At 34.6% G+C, this 23,114-nt stretch overlaps 1 protein-coding gene across 3 annotated transcripts in view; it reads right to left on the bottom strand.

Annotated features, from left to right (window-relative positions):
- FMN1 (formin 1) overlaps nt 1–23,114 on the bottom strand; it is a 496,625-nt gene that overhangs the window by 45,008 nt on the left and 428,503 nt on the right. For all 3 annotated transcript variants that reach the window (XM_088167196.1, XM_088167197.1, XM_014891233.2), the window contains 6 exons: nt 23,033–23,094; nt 20,817–20,905; nt 16,031–16,160; nt 14,478–14,624; nt 11,140–11,199; nt 9,119–9,239 (listed from right to left, as the gene is read on the bottom strand). In XM_088167196.1, coding sequence (XP_088023322.1) covers nt 9,119–9,239; nt 11,140–11,199; nt 14,478–14,624; nt 16,031–16,160; nt 20,817–20,905; nt 23,033–23,094 — 609 coding nt within the window. The remainder of the gene's footprint in view (nt 1–9,118; nt 9,240–11,139; nt 11,200–14,477; nt 14,625–16,030; nt 16,161–20,816; nt 20,906–23,032; nt 23,095–23,114) is intronic.

Genomic DNA, 23,114 nt, shown 5'->3' with positions numbered 1-23,114 from the left:
GCATTTACAGGAATCAGGCTGACAGCAAAACCAAGTATCAACACCATGAATTCCTATAAACCTGTCACTGACACTATCCCCTATGAGTTATGCCTCAGTGAAAGCTGCTAAACCTTCCCTGCCTGACTCTTCAGAGTATGACAGGTTATACTGCCAAGCTTGCCCTTTTATTTTGTTACAATGCAAGCTTATCTTTGACAGAAGGATTAGTATTTGATAACTCTTTTTTAGAACTCTTTTCTGTTTCAAAGAGAATTTGAAATCATACTGCAAATGAATTCAGTGTAGTGCTATATAACCTCAAATTTCTGTATGAGAGAATCCATGATCTTTTACAGTGAGGAAACTTGTTACGCTACTTGGATCTATATGCCCAAATAAAAACTTATTAAGCCTCTGATAAAATTCATAAATTTATATTATTCAGCAAGTGCTATATAATTTTCTCACTATTTAGTTCCTTTGGTTTTGCTTTATTAATTCTCTTGCTTGGAAACAACTTTGCAAGCTAAACAAACAGTTACTGGTGGAGATTCATTGGACACTGCTGTGGGATCTGGTTATAGTCTCCTGTTATTACATGCACTCAGGTGCCTATTTACTGGAGCTGTTCGCATGGTATTAATTGAACGCATTTTGCACCATCTACAGCTTTTGAACTTATGTATAAACTTGCACATAAATTTTCTTTTCAGATAGAATTTTGAATAATGTACAGAATGGAAGAGATTCATCTTGATTCCATGGGAGCAGGGTAAGAATTTTAACAAACTTCCAGCTGCAAGAGGCTACGTTGCTACTGACTCGGAAAAGTCTCAGAGACAGTATTTTATTTTCCCTTTTGGACACATACTGATAATCAGTACACATCAATAATAGATATGCACAAATGTTCAAGCACTATCACCAAAGCCACAGTGGGGCTGAATAATACAGATGCCTTTGAACAAAGTGGAGATGGAAATGCCATGAAGTGGGGTGGGAAGTTTTCTGAGACAAAACTATCTGAGAAAAACATAAAAGGGCATCAGGCTGTTGCAGCACTCTGTTCTCAAGCTTAGTTTTTATTGTCTTAAATAAAGGTCAACAATTTAATGCAGAAAAATATTAGCACACATAAACTAAATATAGCATTCTAACCTATTAATTGCTTGTATACTTACTGTTCTGTGAAGATATTTTCAGCTAATTTAAAAGAAGAAATGTCCTTCTATATACTGTTATTTTCTTCACCCATTAATAATTCATTTTTCTTAAAAAAATATTTTCAGAGGATAGAAGTTAATAAGTAAAAAGTCCAGTCTTTGTCTGAAACACATTTGCTCATGACACACAGAAACAGGTATATGTTTAGGTGCTCTGGCTGTCATGTATAAATGAGACAGAAAAAACATTTCAGTAATACGTCCTAAGATGTGGAAAGTGAAATAATTGAATTAGTGGCATACAAAATACTCTGTAAAGCTCATCTGTTCTGAAGGAGTCAGACATCCTGACAAGTTTGATCAGATATCCTACCTTTGTCTTTTGAGGAGGCTTTGTGTGTTTATTACAAGTTCAACAATATTTTTTAACTTTTAGAGTTAATGATACCATACAGAGGAACTTTCAGGCCTGTATTAGTTACAACTAACCTAAAACAAAATTTTTTAGCTCCTTGTTTGGTGAAAGGCCATCAGCATTTTATACAAATCATTTAAAAACCTTTCTGTTAAAATTGTTTCCCAAGAATACATTTAGCAAAATGAACAAAGACTGCTAGTAAAACCAAATATTTTTCACACCATAGCAACGTATCTGAGTCTCTGCTTAATGTACTTCTTCTGAAATGGTAGTTTACATTCAGAGCACCCTTCAGCAGAGAAGCACACTGCAAGGGACTGAATGATTATAATGACTAAAGCCTCATAATTTTCCAGTCAAGTCTTTGAAAGATTCCTTTAAGTGATTCCAGCACACATGATTAGTAGAAAATTTTTGTTAAGTGTCAAGATCCAAACATACAGGACTCCACACATCATTAAGATGTCAAGAGTGTAGAACTGTGCACTAGCAGAATCTGCTGAGAAACTGGAACATTTCCCTTCGCTCTGAACAGGACGAAAAAAGAGACTATTTTGAAACTGAAGAGTCTTGTCTGGGTAATTGAGAGGGAGACAACATTTTGAAGAAGCAAGAATAATATTTTCATCAGATGAGCTAAGATTTTTACTGTGTCCAGAAAAAAAGGACCTTCCAAACACTCAAACATTTTATCACTTATTGTACTGAATAAGGGATCAGACATAAGAGAATTGGGCAATGGCTGAAACAGTTTATGAGCTGAAACTGTAGAAGCCAGAGAAGTGATCTCCTATTTTCCTCTTTATTGCTGGATCTATGATTTTATGTGCAAGACAGATCATAAAGTAGGACCTAATTAATTTTTCTACTAAGTTGGTCGAAGTTGTTTAGATTTAAAATCATGTTAAGTTCATAAACTACCTGCAATATTAGCAGGAACACTTCTCAAAGTGCTAATTTGCCTCACTATTACTAGTTTGTACCCCACAGTCTGAAAGAATGCACTTTCAATCTTTGATACGTGACTGTCTGAATTCTAGCAGAAATCTGTCCTTTTACTGCATACTTCTGCAAAGAGGAAAAGCTGATGAAGTCCATAAATATGAAGTCACCGTTCCCCCAACACCAGTATTTAACATTCTCCAAACTACAGAATTCATTATCCACCATACACATTGATAGGGACAGTATTCCTCTGTTCCCAGATGAACGCTACCTGCTCCTAGATGTATCCTTCATAGTTATGTAACTAATGCTTAAATACACACACATATTTATTTTATAGGGCACACAAAAAAGTGCAAACAAAATAATAAGTGTGGTATTTCCCAGATTCATTTTAGAATCTTAACATTTGCAGAATAATTTTTACCAAGAAATTTTTCGAGAATTCCTTTGCCAAAGGAAAAAGAATATATAAAAAAAATTAGCATGCCATTGTTTAACGAACTGAAAGCTTTCTCCCTGCGCCTTTGTGCACACATGCAGACATCTGCTTTCAGGGAATAAACTCCTCAAAAACATAATTGCTTTTCTCTTCTATTATATATTTGAGTTTTTAAACAATTCAAACCACTCCATACTATCCCTTTTTATCAAAATCTAAAAAATCTAATGAAATTTTAAGAAATTATCCACTTAGAAAAAATTATACTAAATGTATTCACATATGAACATTATCATTGGAACACTGTCAAAAAGTTAGTTTTATTGTAAAATAAAATTAATGCACATATAGAAAACGCACTTTAAATGCGTGTGTTGGATCATTCTAAATCGAAACAAACTGAAATAAATCTTAACCTGCTGAGGCAAGAGACTATTCAAAAAGTGGTCAGAAAACCCTGAGAATGAAAAGAGTACCAACTCTTGCAAAAAAAAAAAACCCACCCTTTTTCCGTACGAAGCCACCCTTTGTTCTTTTCCTTACATCATTCTGCATTGTCTCAAAATAGATAATTTAAATATTGGACTGTGCAAAAGCAGTGAAACCACATACAAAACTGCATGCTTCTTTTATGCTATTACCTAGAGAAATGCACCTATTTGGCTCCTCAAATTCCATCACTCAGTTCAAATTTCTATTTACTTGCACTTCCAAAATTTTAAATACCATATAACTAACATAAAGAAAATTAAAATAAGTATGTCCTATAAATTATCATGCAACTTTTCTGTTCCTGCTGGGAAGATTTTTTGACATGTATGTTAGTCAGACATTTAATCCCCTCTTGTAAATTGACTTAAAACATTCACTAAAGCTTCAACCGGTTGAAAATATTTTAGAAGAGTGTGTTTGATACTTTTTGGAATACTATCCTGTAATGAATAAATAATCATCTTTTATCAAGACATAGCTATTGATCCTACAAATTATTTAGAAAGTTAATACTCAAAATTGAAATAATACTTAGAATTTTCTTAATGTGATCCAGTAAACTTACTGTCTATCAAGCAAATCAAACAACAGACAAAACCCCCTCAACACTGTAATCCTTGCACTATTGATTATTACTGTGTCATGATTATACTAAAACTCTAATCCACAGAACAGACTTTACTATTTACTATTAGGATGTACTATGTATGAACTAAATATATATTATATATATATAAATATAATAAATATATATAACCCGTCAAATTAATTAATCTCTAGAACAAAACCAGGCTATAGTTAATTAGGGGATATTTTGTTGCAAAACTCTTTCACTCAGTTTGAGGACTCTGATTGGAAAAGACATTTAGGAATTTTAAATTAACTTCTTGGAATAATACCAGTTAAACTTCTCTGGCTTCGTATGTTTTCCCATTGATAAATATATTCTCTTTTAATCCTTGATAAGTCCAGATTTTTGCAGTACTTTAAATCTGGAAAATCAGAGTTTTAGCCTGCGTGAACTGATATTTTTTCTTTTTGCAGTTTCCTCCTTGACTCTATTTAAAGTAACAGTTGCTTAAAGCATCGAGAATGAGTGACCCTTTTCATCTTCCATCCATTTCTTCTTTCTAAATTCTCTTCCACGCTTTGCAATAGAATGTGATACATAGCTACCTTCAGAAGCATTGAATGAGAGCAGTGTGGATGCTGATAACAGTTTAGTCTGGTCTAATCAGCCACATTGAGAGACAGTGTTAAGAGAGTGACATGACTGGCATGGTGTTTGCTAGTCACATCCAGTCCACTGGACCTCTTTCTACAAACAAGATTTTATTATATATAAATATATATTCAGATCTGAAAAATACTATTTATATTGTCATGACTTTTAGGAATGAAAATTAAAATGAAGCACCTGAAGAAGAGGCAGGAGAAGCCAGGTATGTTCAGCCTCATTTAGAGAAAGCGTGCTGAGGAGCTAGATTTTCACTGTCTAACAAAAACTAGAGAGAAGACAGAGCCAGACATTTTCAGGAATGCACATCTAAAGAAAATGGAGCAATAATCACAAGTTGCAGCATAGGAAATTCTCACATGGGATAAATAAAACTATTCAAGATGGCAATTAAGCACTGGAACAGGTGCCCAGAGAGGTGTTGGGATTCCCATCCTTAGACTCAAAACTGAGATGACTATGGCCCTGTACAGCCTGATCTGAATATGAAGTTACCCTTGCTCAAAGGCTCTGGACCACACGACCTCCAGATGTACATTCCAACCTACCAAACTGCATTTCTCTATCATTTTAACATATTTGTAATGCTTCTGTATAAAAATCAGTGTGAAAATGGCCAACACAACATTGCAATTTCTCAACTTTTCATGCATAGATCTACTTACTTCCCTTTTAATCTTTTTATAAGGATTATGCAATTTTACAAAATGGAGTTGTCATAAACTTAAGTTTTGGTGAAGTTCTCCTATATAAATGGGGAAAAATTAGGGGCTACATACTTATGCAAGATACAGATCTGTCAACAACTAGGTTAAGAGGTGCCCAATATGAAACCATGTCTTCTATCTCCAACTTACAATCATATAAAGTCTTTTTATTTTAGATTATATCTTTTCTGTCACACATGTGTTTGCAAACACCTACATATATACTCACACACACAAAGGTAAGTTCATAAAAATTTAAAACTTATATACAGTACTGAAAAAAAATATTAGTATGAAAATTGTAACCAGTACTTCTGCTAGTGGCCATGAAAGGAGGGGAAAGGGTATGTGGATTTTCAGTAGAATCAGTATGTAACAATCTCTCTCATAGTAAATTTAATTAATTATGAGAAGCAGAAGTGACTCTTGAAAATACTTAAAATGGACATACCTTGGTTGCCATTTTTAACAATTCAATAAATATCTGCTCTTTCATTTGTTAAGGTCAAGAATACAAAAAACTTACAATGAACATCACAGTATATTACATGAGGCATCTAATATTGCTTTATTTTGAGGAATAGAGAAGCACAAAATTTTAAAATTTTATGTACTGTATTGCAAAGAAGAGGAGTGAGTATGACAGATGAAAACAATCTACAGGGCAACTAATTTAATTAAAATTGTTCAACTTTGGACATAGATTAATAAAAAGATTCATGGTAAAACTTATATTAGTCTATCAAACTTTGGTAAAGTGGCTTTCTATCTGAAAATCTTCTTATAATTACACATTTAAAACACTGTGCTTATTCCAGAAAAATATCAATTTCAAGAATACCAAGTGGCATTGTCCAAATTATAATGTAAATCATGTTTGGTCACAGGGAAAGAAAAATGTGCGAATCATTCATTGCCCTAGACATGGAATAAGATGTCTTACAATCTTAAGCAAAGCAAAACCTTTTCTTTCCATAACTCTACAGATTAACTGGAAAACTAGCATGTGTTAAATGAATAAATGTATCTGCTTATGATACTGTGTAGTATTTGGAAACCTTGGAAATACAACAGACCTGGAGTGAAAACCTGAGTTTACAGAAATTTCTTTCTAGTTGGAAATTAGAATCCAACCAGATTTCACCCTAAAATTTTCATTTTACTATCATATATTCACTTCTTTCCCCTTAAAAGACTATATTAAATGCATATTTTTGTTTCTCATTCTTTTTAACCTAAAACATTAATGATTAAAAAGTTTGCTCTGGAATATGTTTTAAAAACTCGTTAGATTAAGGTTCTTCAAAATCTTTTTGAATTCTTGAGTCTAACTACAGTCTAATCCCTTCAGAGTAAAGTTAGTCTATATCTTTAATGTCTAATCTGAAAGATTTAAAAATAGCAAATTGTATGGAACTCAATCTCTTTGTCTGAAAAGGACGAAAGGGTTTGTACTCCATCTAGATTTGAACTTCTGGTTCCACAGTGTCTAGGTATTTCAAATCAGAGGTTTATACCATGAGGTTTATAAGACACAACACTCATGATAACTCTATCTTTCCTATGTTAACATTCATGTTAGCAACATAAATGAAGGCCTTGATAAACTAGTCAAATATATTTTCAAATACTAAATGACAACTAATATGAAAACTAGCAAAGCTGCCATTTCAGTTGCAAGAAGTGATATGCTTCTTTTTTTTAACCATTCCTTACAAATCTCAGAAAAAAGGGAAGTTCCTAACAGAAACATTAGTTCATTCCCTAATGACACAATGAAAACCTCTCTTCCATTTATTACCTTTGTCTCCTCCCACTTCCAAGGTAATCTGCCCGAGACTACCTTAGCCAACAAACTGTGAAACAAATCCAATGTACCCTATAACGCAGGCAGCCTCAGTTAATATTGTTCAAATTATTTACATCTGAAGGGCCGTGCCTGTCTGGATAGCTGGGCCCGACGCTTCTCTGGACTTGGTTTCTGCTACTCACATCTGTTTCAGCTTTAGACTTTCACTAGTATTCTGCCAGCAGCCACAACTTTTTAATGGCTACAATAAACTACAGAGACTCATCAAATCTTTGTTGTACGTGTTAAAATTATAACCTCTTCAATTAAAATTCTGATTTGAAAATTAACTAGAGCATTCACCAAAGGAAAAAATTTGAAAGGGAATCTTTGAAAAAAGATAAGTTCTTATGTGATTGTTTCTTTGTTTAAATGTAAGAGAAATAATCACAGGAATACTTGTTAGAATCTGTTGCATATTTTTAAGTGATAAAATACCAACATCTGAAAACATTCCCACACCCTTTTTGTTTTCACATCTTTTCTGTCATTAACTTTGTATGTTAATTGCTTTGGCTGGCTTTAACATACACCTTTACAAAGAATTATGGAAACAACCTCAAGATGACAGTTTTTCTAGATTTGCTATAAATACCTACAAAAATTTGGTTTAGAAAACAGAAATCGGTGATTATAAGAAAGCTAAAGTTTTTATTTTAAAAGACTTTAGCTTTTCCTACTCGCTGTTTGTGCCTTTGCAATGTAGAGCAAACATGATGTGAATGTCCCAGCCTCAATGCTGCACGACTAAGATGTATGACAGCAGGACTACATGCTGAAAAAGTACAAGATCAAACACAGATCATGTTTCTGCAAAAACTAGCCCAAAAGAGGGCAGGCCAAGGGGCTTACAGGGCCAAGCGATGAGAGGAGATAGAGCACTCACTTATGCCCGGGTCGAACAAACAACAACTGATACTTTCCTACCACTATTAACCTTTGAAATTATCCTAAGGATGGCAGTGACCTAATCCAGCAATTCCTAGCTGTAAGGATAAACTATTTTGTAACGGTTTTCAGCGCCTTACATTGAAAAAATTTGAAAACAATTATCTTCAGCTCTGATTATAACAGGACTCTTCCATTCTGGTACAAACATATAAATCTAAATACAAAAGTTTTTACTTGTAATGTTTTTTATGCAGATTCTCTTTCTAAACTCCATCTTCTACACAGAATCTCCTAGTAAAGTACAAACTTTTCTATAACAAGAAAAAGGCTTAAAATATTCAGTAAATTTATTTTAGAAAATTGAATGTAGCACAAAATAAAAAAGAAACTGCTTGGAATACTTAAGAGAACAACCCTTCCTACTTTATTTCACTCAGTATTGATTGATAAATGAGTTGGGTTTCTGAGCCCCTCTTTATAATAAACATTTTTAAATGTTTATTTTATGTCCCAGGGTGAAAATATTTTGAACTGGAGCTTTTCATTTCCCTTTGCTCTGCCTTGGCAAGCTGTGTTTTATTTCTACATTAATAGTATTCAAGTCTTTCTTGTAGCTTTTAAATTGTTGTTATACAACTACTGAAGAAAGTATTTATGTTATGGAGCTAACAGATATCTACAGTTAAACACATAGTTCTGGAGAAGCCAGAGAAAAATTCACACATAACCAAAGAAATATTCAGAAAGATTTCTTCAGGGGCCTTTCGATTGTAAAAGGGAAAATTACTTTTCAGGATCTCTACTTTCATTTTTATTAAGTCATGAGTTAAATTTTCTTTCTTTCTAATTTATGTGAGTAATTTGTGCCACAGTGTAAAAACTCTAAATGAATCAACACTATAAACCTAATTAGCAATAAGAAAACCTCATAAAGATCACATTTTAAATGGCACTTTGTTGTTAGCAGAACAAATGTGAAAGTTCCCAGTTACCTTCTAGATCTCTCTTCAGTTTCCTTAAGTCTTTTATTAGGTCTTCAAATTTAACTTGGGAGGCCTGGAAAAAATCCTGTGGTTCTGGTAAAGGAAAAATACTCTTGTCTGTTCCTGCTTCCTAAACAAACAAACAAACAAACAAATAGACCACTATGAAAATTGAATGCATTTCCAGTGAAATAAATAGCTTTTTAAAAAAATTCTCGTCTATGCAACAGTGTTATAAAATTACAAAACTAACATATTTTAAATCATTCTTGCTAAAACGACATCTCATTCAAGTTTAAATACTGACCATTCTGAGTTATTGAAACTTCCTTTTAGATGTTGTAAAGCAAACTGTGCTCAATTTAAACTTCGAAACAACATTAAATGCACATTTCAGTTAATTTTATGTCAATAAAGGTTTAGATATGGGATTAGAAGTTTCTTAAAAAAAGATAACAGAAATGCCCATTTTAAAGCAAGAAGTGATCTTATGCCAAAAGTTGGTGGTTTCACTCTCTCACAATTCATTAAAAACACACACACTTTATAAGCATAAATTGAAAACCCTATTCATATTTCCCGAAGTAGTTTACACAGATAAAAATACACATTTGAATGCTTACGTGGCTAAATAAATAACAGGGGTTAAAGTCTGTATGAAATCCCTAAGTACATACCTTATTTTTAGCACAGTAAGAAAAAGAATCAGAAGTAAAACAAATAAACAAAATCAACAGAAACCTCCCACAAACAAAATGAAACAAAACAAAAAAACCCTAACAACCAACTAACAAAAAACTTTTCCAAGGTTCAAAGCAATATCTCCAATGGAATTTTAAGAAGTATGTATAAACGGTATTAATATGACATTGTTGTGTATAAGCACATATTACTGAGTTTGAAACATGCATATACCTGCATGGATTTCAGTCTGTAATAAAGCAAAACTCATAGGTTGGAGAACTAATTGTTTTGGGAATAGGGAAAGAATAATTTTTTTATTATAAAGACATGAACCTTTTGGTGGAGAAAGTGCACTGGATGATAATTGCATTGTGTTTATTTCCTCCCAAGGAAAATATACTGTTTTGTTTCACAAAATTTCCTGAATTAAAATTACAGTATAGTAGGAAGTTTGCAGAAATATTTAAATAAATTAATTAAATATTTTAATAAGTTAATTAGAAAGCATAAAAAATCTCAATCACCCCAAAAACCCCAAACCAACAAAACCATCAACAACAGAAAACACAAGAAAAAAGAACAAGAAACAAACAAACCCAAAAACTTTAAAGCAAGAATACTGATACAGATCTACATATGTCAGGACTACTAATTAATCAATTCAACTGCTTTATGCAAGAATTAAAAAGAAGAAGAAAAAATAAATTAAAATTGAAAATCATTGCTAAAATCAATTAACAGCAACATTTTCATTTAAAATACAATAGTTCAAACTCTCCACTCAATAAGTTTGGCTATTGTCAATACCAAATATATATATATTTAATATATGAATGTATATAGTATTTATAAATGCATATACAGAGGAGTATCACATACAATAAAATGTAACTCACAGCAGCATTTCAACTCCTAACTTCACCCCCATCAGCTGACTCATCTATCTTAAAATACCAACATGTCCTTGCATTTTTTGTCCTAAGAGAGAAATCATATTTCTGCCTTCCTATATCATGACATCAGAAGAAATTTTAAAATGTTACTGCCACCCAGATGTAATAAGGCAGGAGTTGAGTGACCACCTGCCCAGTGTGCAACAGTCACAGCTAACTGCCTACAGTGGCTCTCTCAACAACCAATGTAAAATATTCCAAAATCTTATCTTGAAGCTTATAGGAAATTTCACGCCTATTGAGGTACACAACTATTGTAAGAAAGCCAAAGGAATGGATTTTATTTTCCCATCAGAGGTACTATGTTTAGGTTTCTATAAAGCTGTTACAAACCCTTTGACCATCTCTTAAAGAAACCCAGTTTTGGAAAGGCTGATGGAGCAAATCCTTTACCTTATCACAATGGCGTAGGTAATATATGACGACATAATCCACAAGATTAATGCCATTATCCTAGGAAAAATTAAAGACGTGTTAGTAACACAGATTCAATGTGTGAAAATGTACTCAATTTAAAATTAAATTAATTATTATTTTATATTGCTGTGAAAAATGGGATTCACAATATTTTTTGGCCTTTAGCATTACTGGCCAAAAAAATTTGATCATTTTCAGCATTGACTTCATTTTAGCACTACTAGATCCAGAGTTTATTTTGGTTTTAAATACCAGGCAAAAATACAGGCAGAGAAGAATATATGGGAGAAGCTGTCCCCACATTTTATGCAATAATAGAAGGCATTACAAAATAATATTAACCCAAATAAATAATATTATTCAATAATATTACTCTTGAACATAATATCAACTAAATATTACAGTCACCTCAGACACATTAATGTGAACAGAATTTCTTGATTTCTGTAGTCATCTATAAGGAAGATCCGAAAAAGGAATAAATGCTTTACATATTTTATTCTAAATATTAAATCAGATAGCATTCAACTAAGAAGTATATTTCATGCCCTGTTAACATATAAATATGAATTTTAATTCTCATTTTATGGAACCATTATTTCCATGTTCCTGCACACAACTGTAAACAGTATTTTATTTTGCTACATGTCATTGGGTCAGCATGAAACAGATGAACTAAAGAAAAGTTATACATTACATTCAGCAATATAAAAGAACCATGATATAGGGAATTATATCTGGAATGCCTTTGAAGTTTTTTTGATGTGTTTTCATATTTTATATTGACAGGTATCAGAACAAACATTTGTATGTGAACAATGTCTGACTTCCTGTACAGAGCTGCCTTGTCTATATGAGAGTCTGCAGCACATTATATTTTATTAGTATCATACACCAGCAAAATTCTTAACTAAGTAAGTCACTGCTGTCATGCAGAAAACGCCACCCTGCATGTTTAAGAGTTTAAGAAGCCATTACTGGCAGGTCAAAAAATCTCTATAAAAATTAACTTTCTAAGCTCATATGACAATAAATTACTTCTATGTGAAATAAGAGGTATTTAGCATTGGCTCTTTACCTTAGCTCATGGAATTCAGCTCAGTTAAGATGTATTTGCTGGCAATTCATGAGAAGGAAGTAATGGGACAAAGGAAGAATATCTTAATGTTCAAATATACAAGACTCTGCATTCTTCTCCTTTGCAAATACAGACTACCAATTATCTCTGAGGTTTCATGTCTGCCTCTAGCAACTGGACTCTGAGTTTTTATGCATTTTGAAGATTAATTTAAACTAATAACATATTTATTCTGGCTACCAGGAAACTGTAAATAATGTAATTTTTTAACTTGTTTCGATAAGGAACAAGACTTACACAATTATGTTTTATATCAGTTACTCCTTTTCATAATGCATAATTTTGGAACATGCTTGCTAAATTCAGCCACATTGGAAAATCCCAGAGATTTTTAAATTCTATGAAGTTTGTGGGTAGATAAATAGTGACACTAAACCTAGCAGTTCTACTGAGAGAAGTCAGGCAAAGCTGAGTTTGACATTTTTCTTCAAGGCGGCTAGCCAGCCAACAAACGCCTGAGTAATGGGAAACTTGGCCTGGTTCTAGTTAAGCTGCTGTTTGTACTGTGCCTTGCCCATGCAGTAGGACTGGGGAAAAAAGTGGTTATATAGAACAGCTGAACCATCACAGTGAAGACAAAAGTAACAATTAGAATCAAAGAATCATTTTGACCTTTAAGATCATTGAGTCCAACTGAAAATCCAGCACTGCCAAGTCCATCACTAAACTGTATTCCTAAGTGCCACCTCCAGGGTCATTGACTCCACCACTTCTCTGGGCAGCCTTTTCCAATGCCTGATAATCCCTTCAGGAAGAAATTTTTCCTAATATTCAAGCTAAACATCCTTTGAAAGAACTTGAGGCTGTTTCCTCTCGTCCTAATATTTGTTACTTGGGAGAAGACACTAACCCTCTCTTGGTTACAGCCTCCTTTCAGGGAGCTGTAGAGAGTGATAAGGTTTCACCTGAGCCTCCTTTCCTCTGTGCTAAACTATCCCAGCTTCCTCAGCTGCTCCTTGTAAGAATTGTACTCCAGACTCTTTACCAGTTTTGTTGATCTTTGGACATGCTCCAGCACCTCAATATCTTTAGGAAACAAAGGACTCAAAACCTTTGGAAAAAGCTTTCATCAAAACAGTTGCTCACTGAAGAATTCATTAAATGTGTTTCTACACTTTGTTAATGATGATATACACAAGTAAAACAAAATGCTCCATAGATATACTGTTTTCTGACATTTCCTGTCTCACAAATGCATTCCTGTGTACATGAAGCATAATGGAGAACAAAAGCTTAAAATCTACATTTCTTGTAGTCAAGAAAGCACTTCACATAAGAAAAGTAGAAGAGCATGCAAGATTTTTTTTCCTCACACTCCAAGTCTATACCAACATCAGCAGAAAATTATCTCCTATTCTTTGCTGCTTCCTACAACCATGTGGTGTCTAGGTATATCTTGGCAAAGAGTAACTTTGAGCAATGTTTCTATTGACTACATTACCTAACACCTCCTCCTCTGCCCTACTGAAATAAGAAACAAAGTAATCTCATCTCAGAAGGTGTCTAGCCTTTGAGCCTGACTTTGATCCTAGCATGACTAATCAAAAACCATCTAGTGCTTCTCAATTTTTGACAAAATAATTTACTGCCAGCTATGAGCATTTTCTCGTGCATGCCACTCAAACTTCATGTCCTACATCCATTTAACTGACAATTTAAAAAAAAGATTCAAAGTATCTTGTTGGGTGTGACATCTCTTTGATCCCTTATCCATAATTTGTTAAGTGTATACACTACAATGAACAATTCCTGATATTTTGGTTTTAAAATTGATTTTTAAAGAGTTGTATTCAGACAGAGTGACGTTCATTTAAGAGCATGAAAAAAGAATGAGGACATTTATTGGAGAAGAGTTGAACAGTCTATGCTCTCTCACTTCTCTCTACCCTACTGTTACTAAGTCCTGCTAATAAAAGAGACACACAGAAGTTCTCACATAAGGCAATTATCTGAGTAGTACTGAACAGGAGAAATAAGTTATTAAGGAAATATACACATATGCAGGAGAAGGAGGTGAAAAGCTAGGAGAAAAAAAGAATGAAATCTGTATAAAGCACCTTGCTTTTCAAGCAATAATAGTAGGAAATAAAAGATTAACTTCTGACAGATGAAGGAACAATAAAAAAAAAAACAAACACTTCAGAAAAATTATCTTTAACCAAACATTAGTACTTACTCTGCTTTTGACATCCTTTAGTTTGGGGAGTATTTCCAAACCAAACCCATCAGCTTGACCTCGGGTCCTATTCCCTCCGTTCATATAATTTCCAAAAGCCAGAATCAAACCCAGAATTTCCTTTACACTTTTCATGCTCAGCAAAGCCTGGAAAATGGATACTGGTCTGTAAATTCGGTTGGCACAAAATTTCTCATTGCTAATATAAAGTATTTTTTAAATTTTATTTTTGCTAAGGTTTTTTTCCTGTCTTTTTCCTGTTGTTACCTTGGTAGGTAAGGGAAGCTGAAGCTGGTATAATAATCAAAACTTTAAGAGAAACTTTTTTTAGACTGTATCTCCCTAAGATAATATGTTTAATGTAATCCATACAATGCAAATTATATGGCATCAAATGCGACGTCAAAGACAAAAAGATTAATGGAATATTTGTAACCATTCTCAGAAGACTCCAAAAATCTTACAGACAAGGAGGTAGTTTTTATCATGAGTTTGCATAATGCACAGTCAAATGGAGATGTGCTATTTTTGCTGCCACCAGGTTAGACTCAGCCTGTCACTTAGTCTGCTTCTCATGGGTCTCAAAATTCACATTCCTGAGTCCATACTTAATCCAGATATAGGAGGGCTCATTACATGCCTCACAACAGAAAACAGCGTAGAAGTAGTAAATTATTTTCAGTTACATACAAAGATATCTGTCAGTTGACAATCAGGGGCCACAGGCATAATTCTTAACTATGTAGCCTTATACACTGGATTAATTACTTTCAGTGTGAACTCCTCATATGTGAACTGAAGGCAATATGGCTTTCTCCATCTCATACAACACTAATTCTTTATTTATGCCTCCTTTGGAAAGGAAGAAAACAAGTAACAATTTGTATTGCAAAGAAATCCAAAGGGGTCGTGCATGGGTACTCTGTCAAAGCAAAGCTAATCAAAAACTAACCTTCAAATTAGAAAAAAAATAGAATTAACTACTTTTCTAGTTAGGATGTTAGACCTTTAAGCCACTATTTAATTTGTCTCCTAATTTTCACCTTGTTCTATTTTTCATAATTTATTTGTTAAAATTTAAAAATCTTGTCCTTAGTCATTCATAGTGTGGAAATATTAAGTAGAGCTTTGTCCCATACTAAAAATTCTGCTATATCAGAGTTACCACAAATTAACTGATGCCAAGGGAAAGTAATAAGCTAATGAACATGACAAGCATCTATGGGCATCAAAAAGAAGTTTGCAAGGCCCTGTACTAAGCTTGTCTTGTATTTAATTCCTAGTTCACAGAGATTATCTATTACACTAATTAATATGAAAATTAATAAAAATATATCATTTAAATAAAAATAAATTTCCGCATACTCTATGGGGCATCACACGCAATTCACTTTCCTGCTTCCCTCTTCCTTTTGTTCTTTTAAGCAGCTAAAAATTTACTACAGTTTTATTTCCTAAAAAGCCAGTAAGCAGGATTAAGATTCCCCACTTACGTTAAAAAAGAAGCACAAATACTCTAAAACAGATTTAATTTAGCTTTCATTAGGACTTACCTTGGAAACACGGGTCACGATGTCTACTTTCCGGTGCACTGATGTTATCCCTTCAGAGAAAACTGACTGGAAGATAATACACTGAGCTCGTTCTGCAAAGTTGGGGATTTGAGACAACTCATAGAGAAATCTGTGGGGAAAAAAGTACTATTAACAAATCTTTATAATTCTTCTCAGTGGGGTACATAATGGATCAAAGCCTGCAGTATCATGAAATATACATGCATTCTTTCCTATTTGAATCAAATCTGACAGAATTTAAAATTGTTATATCCTTATGCTAAGAATGCATTAAAAATCCTATTAATGTCAAGAAAAAGGCAAGACATTAATCATTATCATATCAGTGCATTAACTATTATAGCTGCAGAGTAACAAACAGAAGAATCTCAAACCTAAATCATTCACTAAAAAAAAAAAAAGGAAAATCTGCACAGCGCTACCTACATACTAATTTATGCTGTTTTGTTTCCCTTAAAAATGTTCTCAGAAATACACAACTCAATATATTCCTACAAATTTATTTTGCAATATAAAGTATCTGCCAACAGCTTTCTTCTGATTCTCAAGATCAAATTTCTTTTTTCATTTGCACCACACTTTCTACAATATAGCATCAAGCTTTATGGGAATACACCTAGATGTGCATTTAGCTCTACAATACTTTCAGAGTGTATCTGCCTTCAGTCACTGTTCAACAGTTATTAAGTCCTCATCTGCTCTACATCTGTCCTCACAGGTACATATTCCTCACGACTCTATTGTAGCTTTTTGTCTTTTAACGCTCTGGTAAATATAAATAGAGGCATATTCAACAACTGTAGTTCAGACCTAACAAAATGAAAGCATCCCAAAGACATGAGTAATTCCTCCCTTTTCATCAATTTAAAATATAAGAGCTTGGCTAATAATACAAGAAGCTTAAGCATTTCTCATCATTACAATATATAATAACAATAATTTGCTCTTGGCTTTTGAATTCAAGATTTCAGATATACACAAGCTTTCTTGAAATCCAGAAGCAAGCTTGTCTTTTGATCCAAGATCACATTAGCATCATTCTTCTAATCTCCTGTTAACAGATATCCTTGTATTCTTCTTAATGCAATGCCTTAAATATTTTTTCTACCTCACCGAATGATGAGAAATTCAGTATTCAATTTGTCAGTTTGAATTCTTCTTAACTTTATTTTAATTATTTAAGCCAATACGCTCAATTTTTAAAAATAATTTCTTTTTCACAATAAATAATATCAGTATGTTTAAATTTGTTTTATACATTTCTCATGCATGCTAGGCTTTGCTGAGTACATAGTGACTGTTTAAAAAAATCAGCAGAATTCACCTGTGGCTGGTGTGAAATACTATGTTTTAATTGGAATACCATTTTTTTGTTTCTTTTTCTTTCTTTTTCTTTTTCGTCTGATGAAAAAACCTATTGTGAGAGAAGGATCAGGGAGGCCCAGCTTGGCTCTTAGACTTAAGAAGTGGGAAAAAAGAAATGCCAAGCTGGTATTAATAAAAATGCTTCCTATTGGGAATGAATGGTATTGCCAGGAAAAAAAAACCCAGGGTATTTTGTACTTTGTGTGAGAGAAACAAAGGAAAGAAAAACCAAACTGCTTCATTAAAGCTCTAACATACATACAATTAAAAAGTTTAAATTTAAGAAGTCAAATGACACATATTCCTGCCCTCCTGTGAAAAGACAACTATTTCCCACACGGCTGACTATCAAATACAATGTCATTGTGCTGAGAGTTAAAAGAGAATCAGCATAAAAAGAGGATTCTGGAATTCAGAGTATCCAAAGTAAATATCCAGACAGAAGCCTTACAACTGAAATCTGTCACAAAAAGGAATCTTAGAGTCTACGAATGTAACTACTAAACAAAAACTCCTAGCATGAAACTATGGCTGTCACAGATAAACCAGCAATTCAGATGGACAAAACTTTAGAAGAGAAAGAAACATTATTATTTCAGTTTTACTCTGAGAAAAGTATAATTTCGACTTAATGATGATGTGGCTGTGACATAGCTTTTGGATGGGTTTCTCATTACTACAATTCTGATGGCCTAAAATAAACATAGAAAATATGCTGTTCATCTTCATGAGGTACATCATACTCTTCTCCTTCAGAAACCGTAAATAAAAAATGCATTTACTTGAAAACTCCTTTAGCCTACCAGAATCTAGTAGTTAAGGACTCGAGAGAACTTTCAAGCCACGCATGTTGTTATGGTGCTAGTGTAAGAGAGCATTCTAGCAGAAGATGGACAAGAAAGGCTACTTCTACGGAGTTAAACTAATTTTCAGATCACATTTATCTGCATTTGAAGAATACAAGATTTAGAAACAATTTTTTGGGAAAAAGATGTATCTAATCCCGCAGCTTCTAAGTATGACAGCAGGATTTAAACTGAAGTCCAAGCAGAGCTGTCTTCAAAGAGAAGCAGGTGGCATTATTGGGACTATAATATAGTATAGTATAATATATATATATATAGTGATTATAAATCGGTCCCTATTTCCTGAAACAAACCACATTCAAACCAGTACCATATTTTGTTACTATCTCCTTTATTAGTACTTATTTCAGATTGGAGAGGCCTACACAGACAATATACTACAACTAAACGTGCTCTCTTGGAAACTAGCTACAGCATCTGTATCCTGCTAGCACAGCTCCAAACTGTTGCCAATTTTGCATATAAATCTTTATCATGGCAATTAATATTAGCATTTTAACAGCTATTATCATGAAGCATTATTTAGGGGGCTATTGTTACGTAGCTGTCAGTTTGTGCCAAATTTAACAGACAAGCAAGACAAATAAAAATCATGTGTGTGAAGAACATCAGTGATACCACTAAAGCCTTTTATTTGTCTGGTAATCCAAGCACATAAGGGTTTCCTTTAGACTTTCGTGAACTCAAATCAAAGGTTTCACTGTATGAATGACCATTGATAGTATGTGCAACCATTTGATAAATTATTTCATTTACACTTTTGTTCTGATCTCGTTAAAGACAATACATGAGGCTTACGCCTCACAGCAAATATTTTTAATCACATATACAAATTTAGCACTTTTCTGTCTTTAACCTTTTATGGAGCTAATAAATAAAGCACTGCTCCAACAAATCTCCAGTTTTGCAGTTAGGTTGACTTAGAGGCTGACTGAGACAGCAAAGCCAGGAGCACATGATCTACATGATCTGAATTTTCAGAAAGCATATTATTTTGAAGGTCCAACAAAATTTACAGAAGTGCATAAAGCAAATTTTTCCCCTTAAACTACCTTTTAAAAAGCTACTTTTCTTAATCTATACAGTTTAATTATAGGGTAAAAATGGGATACTGAAGACTTGCAGAAAGAGTACCGAGTAATAATTGATAAAAAAAATAGCTTTTGTCTTTGGTACCACTATTTCACTCTGAACCACCAGGCATAACTGCTTTATTTACAGTTCTTAATTATGGAACAATGATAGTATAAATTCAACTTTGTATTTAATTAAGATTAACCTCTCTCCACTATAAGTTACAAAAAAGACAACCTCCTATAACCCTAGAGCTCTACAAGACTCGTATTCTCCAGAAGACAAAATGCATGCATATTTATTTAACTTGGACATACAGCAAACAGACTGCCAAAAATTCAAGCTCTGGAAAACATCAGCTAGTCACACAATGTATCCTTATGCCCCAAGCCAAGGCAATGAAAGCCATGGATACGGGATGCAAAGTAAGCTAATATATAAACTTTACAGTATACAAACTTTACAGTCTTAAGACTTACTAAAAAACAACAACCTCTCTTCATCAAGAGTAAGATAATAGCCTTATCTCCTATATTAGCCTATATCTAGCATGCAGTCACAAATCAGTATTTAGCTGCCCCATGTAAAGAGAAAAAAAAAAATCTGTTCTTCAGCACTAACATTTCAATGGGAAAAAAAAGGTACGAAAATACAGTCATTCTGACATTAACCAATCATATACTATCTCTACTTCAGTTCTTTCTCTCCCTACCCTTTCTTACACCAGAAACAGCAGAAAAGACATGAACAGACAAGATGGTAAAGGAAACAAGATGACAGAGAGTCCTCTGGGAAGGAAGAATTGAAGAGGGTAGAAAGAAAAATGGAGTGAAGTAGCAGGAGACAAAAAACACTTGTAGGCCAACATCTGAAATCAAATGTATACAAAAAAATAAAATTCAGGATTACCATTCTGTTCATAAATTCTTGAGGATTCTTTCACATTGCTCTGAGGTATATTACAATACAAAGAGCAACATTTAAGTTTTTCAGCCTAACAGTTGTCACTGGTCACAACTGTTGCAGGAGAGGAACTGTGGCATCATAGGTCCTCAGTGAACTTGACCACAGCGTATACAAGGTGTTTGGCCAAAAGATCAACCCAAACCCTCTGTTATGCAGCTCTTTCAAATAATTAATAACCAAAATCAATCTAGCCCTGCCTTATGTAATGTTAATTTAGCCACAAATGCTCTAAGGGAAGAATAAACCTTTTACAAATGTGAGAATGGGAACAAAAATTCTTATTGATTCAAGGCTACGTATTTTTTCAATTCTGGTGGTCAAGTCTGAAGAAAAGTTTTGTGATAAGGGAAAACTTTTCATCATGCCTTGAAATACACAAACTTTATAATTTTAGAAAAGCTCATAATTACCAAAATTATGTACCAAAACTGCTTTCAACATATAATCAAAGGACTACATTCTACAATGACAAACTATTAAAAAAATAATCTTACTGTTCTGGTTTATCCAGAAGCTTCAGTTCCTCCTCTTTTGAAGTCTGATAATATTGCTTGATTTTCTCCAGTTCATCCTTTTGTGCTCTCTGAGTGAATCAATATAAACTAATTAGTTAGTAATTAATAATAAATTAATAAATTACTACTTTACCTGTTTGCCTGCAAGCAGCAATTATGTTTTTTTTCACTGAGCAACATTCAGAGTATGCAAAAGAGTGATGCTTAAAGATCTGTGACAAATTCCTTCAGTGCCTTATATGCCATTTACTACACAGGACCATCCCCAAGAGTCACATCATGTACCCAAGAGTATTGCCCAAATACTTCTTGAACTCTGTCAGGCTGATTCTGTGACCATTTCTCTGGGGAGCCTGTTCCAGTGCCCAAAACACCCTCTGGGTGAAGAACCTTTCCCTAATACCTAACCTAAATGTCCCCTGACACAACTTCAAGCCATTCCCTCAGGCCCTATCCCCATCATCACAAAGAGAAGATCTTCCCCTCATGCAGAAGCTGCAGGCAGCTATGAGGTCTTCCCTCAGTCTCCTCCAGGTTGACAGCCTCAGCTTCTCCTTGCAATCTTCCCCACCAGACCTTTCACCATCTTTGTAACCCTCCTCTGGATGCTCTCTAGCACTTTATATCTTTGTTGTACTGTGGCTCTCAGAAGTGCCTCCAGCACTGGAGGTGAGGCTGCCCCAGCTCAGAGCAGAGCAGGACAATCCCCTCCCTTGCCCAGCTGGCCATTCTGTGCCTGATGAACCCCAGGACACACTTGGCCCTCCTGGCTGCCAGGGCACTGCTGAATCATGTTCAGCTTGCCATGGACCAGAACCACCAGGTCCCTTTCCACAGAACTTATCTCATATGTTTCATTCCCCAGAGCTGCCACATCCCAGGTGCAGAATCCGTCACTTCTACTTAAACTTCATGTGGTTAGTGATTGCACAACCCTCTGATTTTTCAAGGCCTCTCTGCCTTCAAGGGAGTCAATGGCTCCTCCCAATTTAGGATCATCATCAAACTTACCTAATACACTGTCCAGTCCTGTGTCCAAGTTGTTAATGAAGATGTTGAAGAGCACAGGGCTTAGGATAGAGCCCTGCAGAACCCCACTAGTGACAGGTCACCAGTCTGATGCCCACCACCTTCACTGTCACCCTTTGCACCTGAGCCATGAACCAGTCGCTCACCCATCACAGGATGTGTTTATCCAGCTCTGTGCTGGACATTTTATCTAATAGGATACTGAGAGAGACAGCATCAACATCTTTACCGAAATCCAAAAAGATTACATCAACTGGCTTCCTATGGTCACAGAATCACCAAATATGCTGAGTTGAAAAGGACCCATCAGGATCACTGAGTACAACTCCTACCCCTGCACAGGACACCCCAAGAATCACACCATGTGCCTGAGAGCATTGCCCAAACAATTCCAGTTGACTGGGACCTGTCCAGATACACAAGAGCATTCAAAAATCATCAGGAAAGGCCTCGTAATGACATCACCTAGCTCTTTGAATATTCTTGGATGAATTCCATCAGGCCCCATCGACATACAGGGATCCAGCTGGACCAGCACATCCACAGAGTTGACTGGGAGTTGATCAATCTCACAGTCATGGTCATCTAGCTCAGGCTACTGGGAGCCCTTCAGCCCATCATCAGTGTTGAACACAGAGGCAAAGAAAGCATTAGACATCTCTTTGTCTATGTCCCCGTTTGTGAAATGGCCATCTCCATCTTGTAACCAGCTGATGTTATTTTTATACTGCCTTTTGCCATTAACATATTCTTTTAAAAACTTTTTATTGTCCCCCACAGTTCTGTCCAGCTTCAACTCCAACTGAGTTCTGGCTGCACAAATTTTCTCCCTAGAGTGGCAAGCAGCATCTCTGTATTCCTCCCACATCAGCTGACTTTGCTTCCACTGGGCATATACCTTCTTTTTTTGCCTTGGCTCCAAAAGAAGATCTCAGCTCAGCCAAGACAACGTTCTGCTTCATCTGCTTGAATTCTTACATTTAGGAATTGCCTGCTCCTGTGCCCTTCATGAGGTGGTGTTTGAAAAATAATCTGCACTGATGGACCCCAGAACCTTCATAAGCATTTTCTCAGGGGATGTTATTCACTAGTTCCCTGAGCAGCCGAAAGTCTGCATCACCAAATACTTTGGTGATTAACTACATTTTTATCCCAACTTTACTTACATTTTCATATAGGGCTTCCAGTGTCTCCAGATCTACAACGGAGTCATCAACACACAATATAGCTGTATAGAATACAAACACA

This window comes from Sturnus vulgaris, chromosome 6 (assembly GCF_052056855.1).
Source record: "Sturnus vulgaris isolate bStuVul1 chromosome 6, bStuVul1.hap1, whole genome shotgun sequence".
Taxonomy (NCBI): domain Eukaryota; kingdom Metazoa; phylum Chordata; class Aves; order Passeriformes; family Sturnidae; genus Sturnus; species Sturnus vulgaris.
The sequence above is the reverse complement of the archived record's forward strand: the minus strand, read 5'-3'. Positions and strand labels throughout refer to the sequence as shown.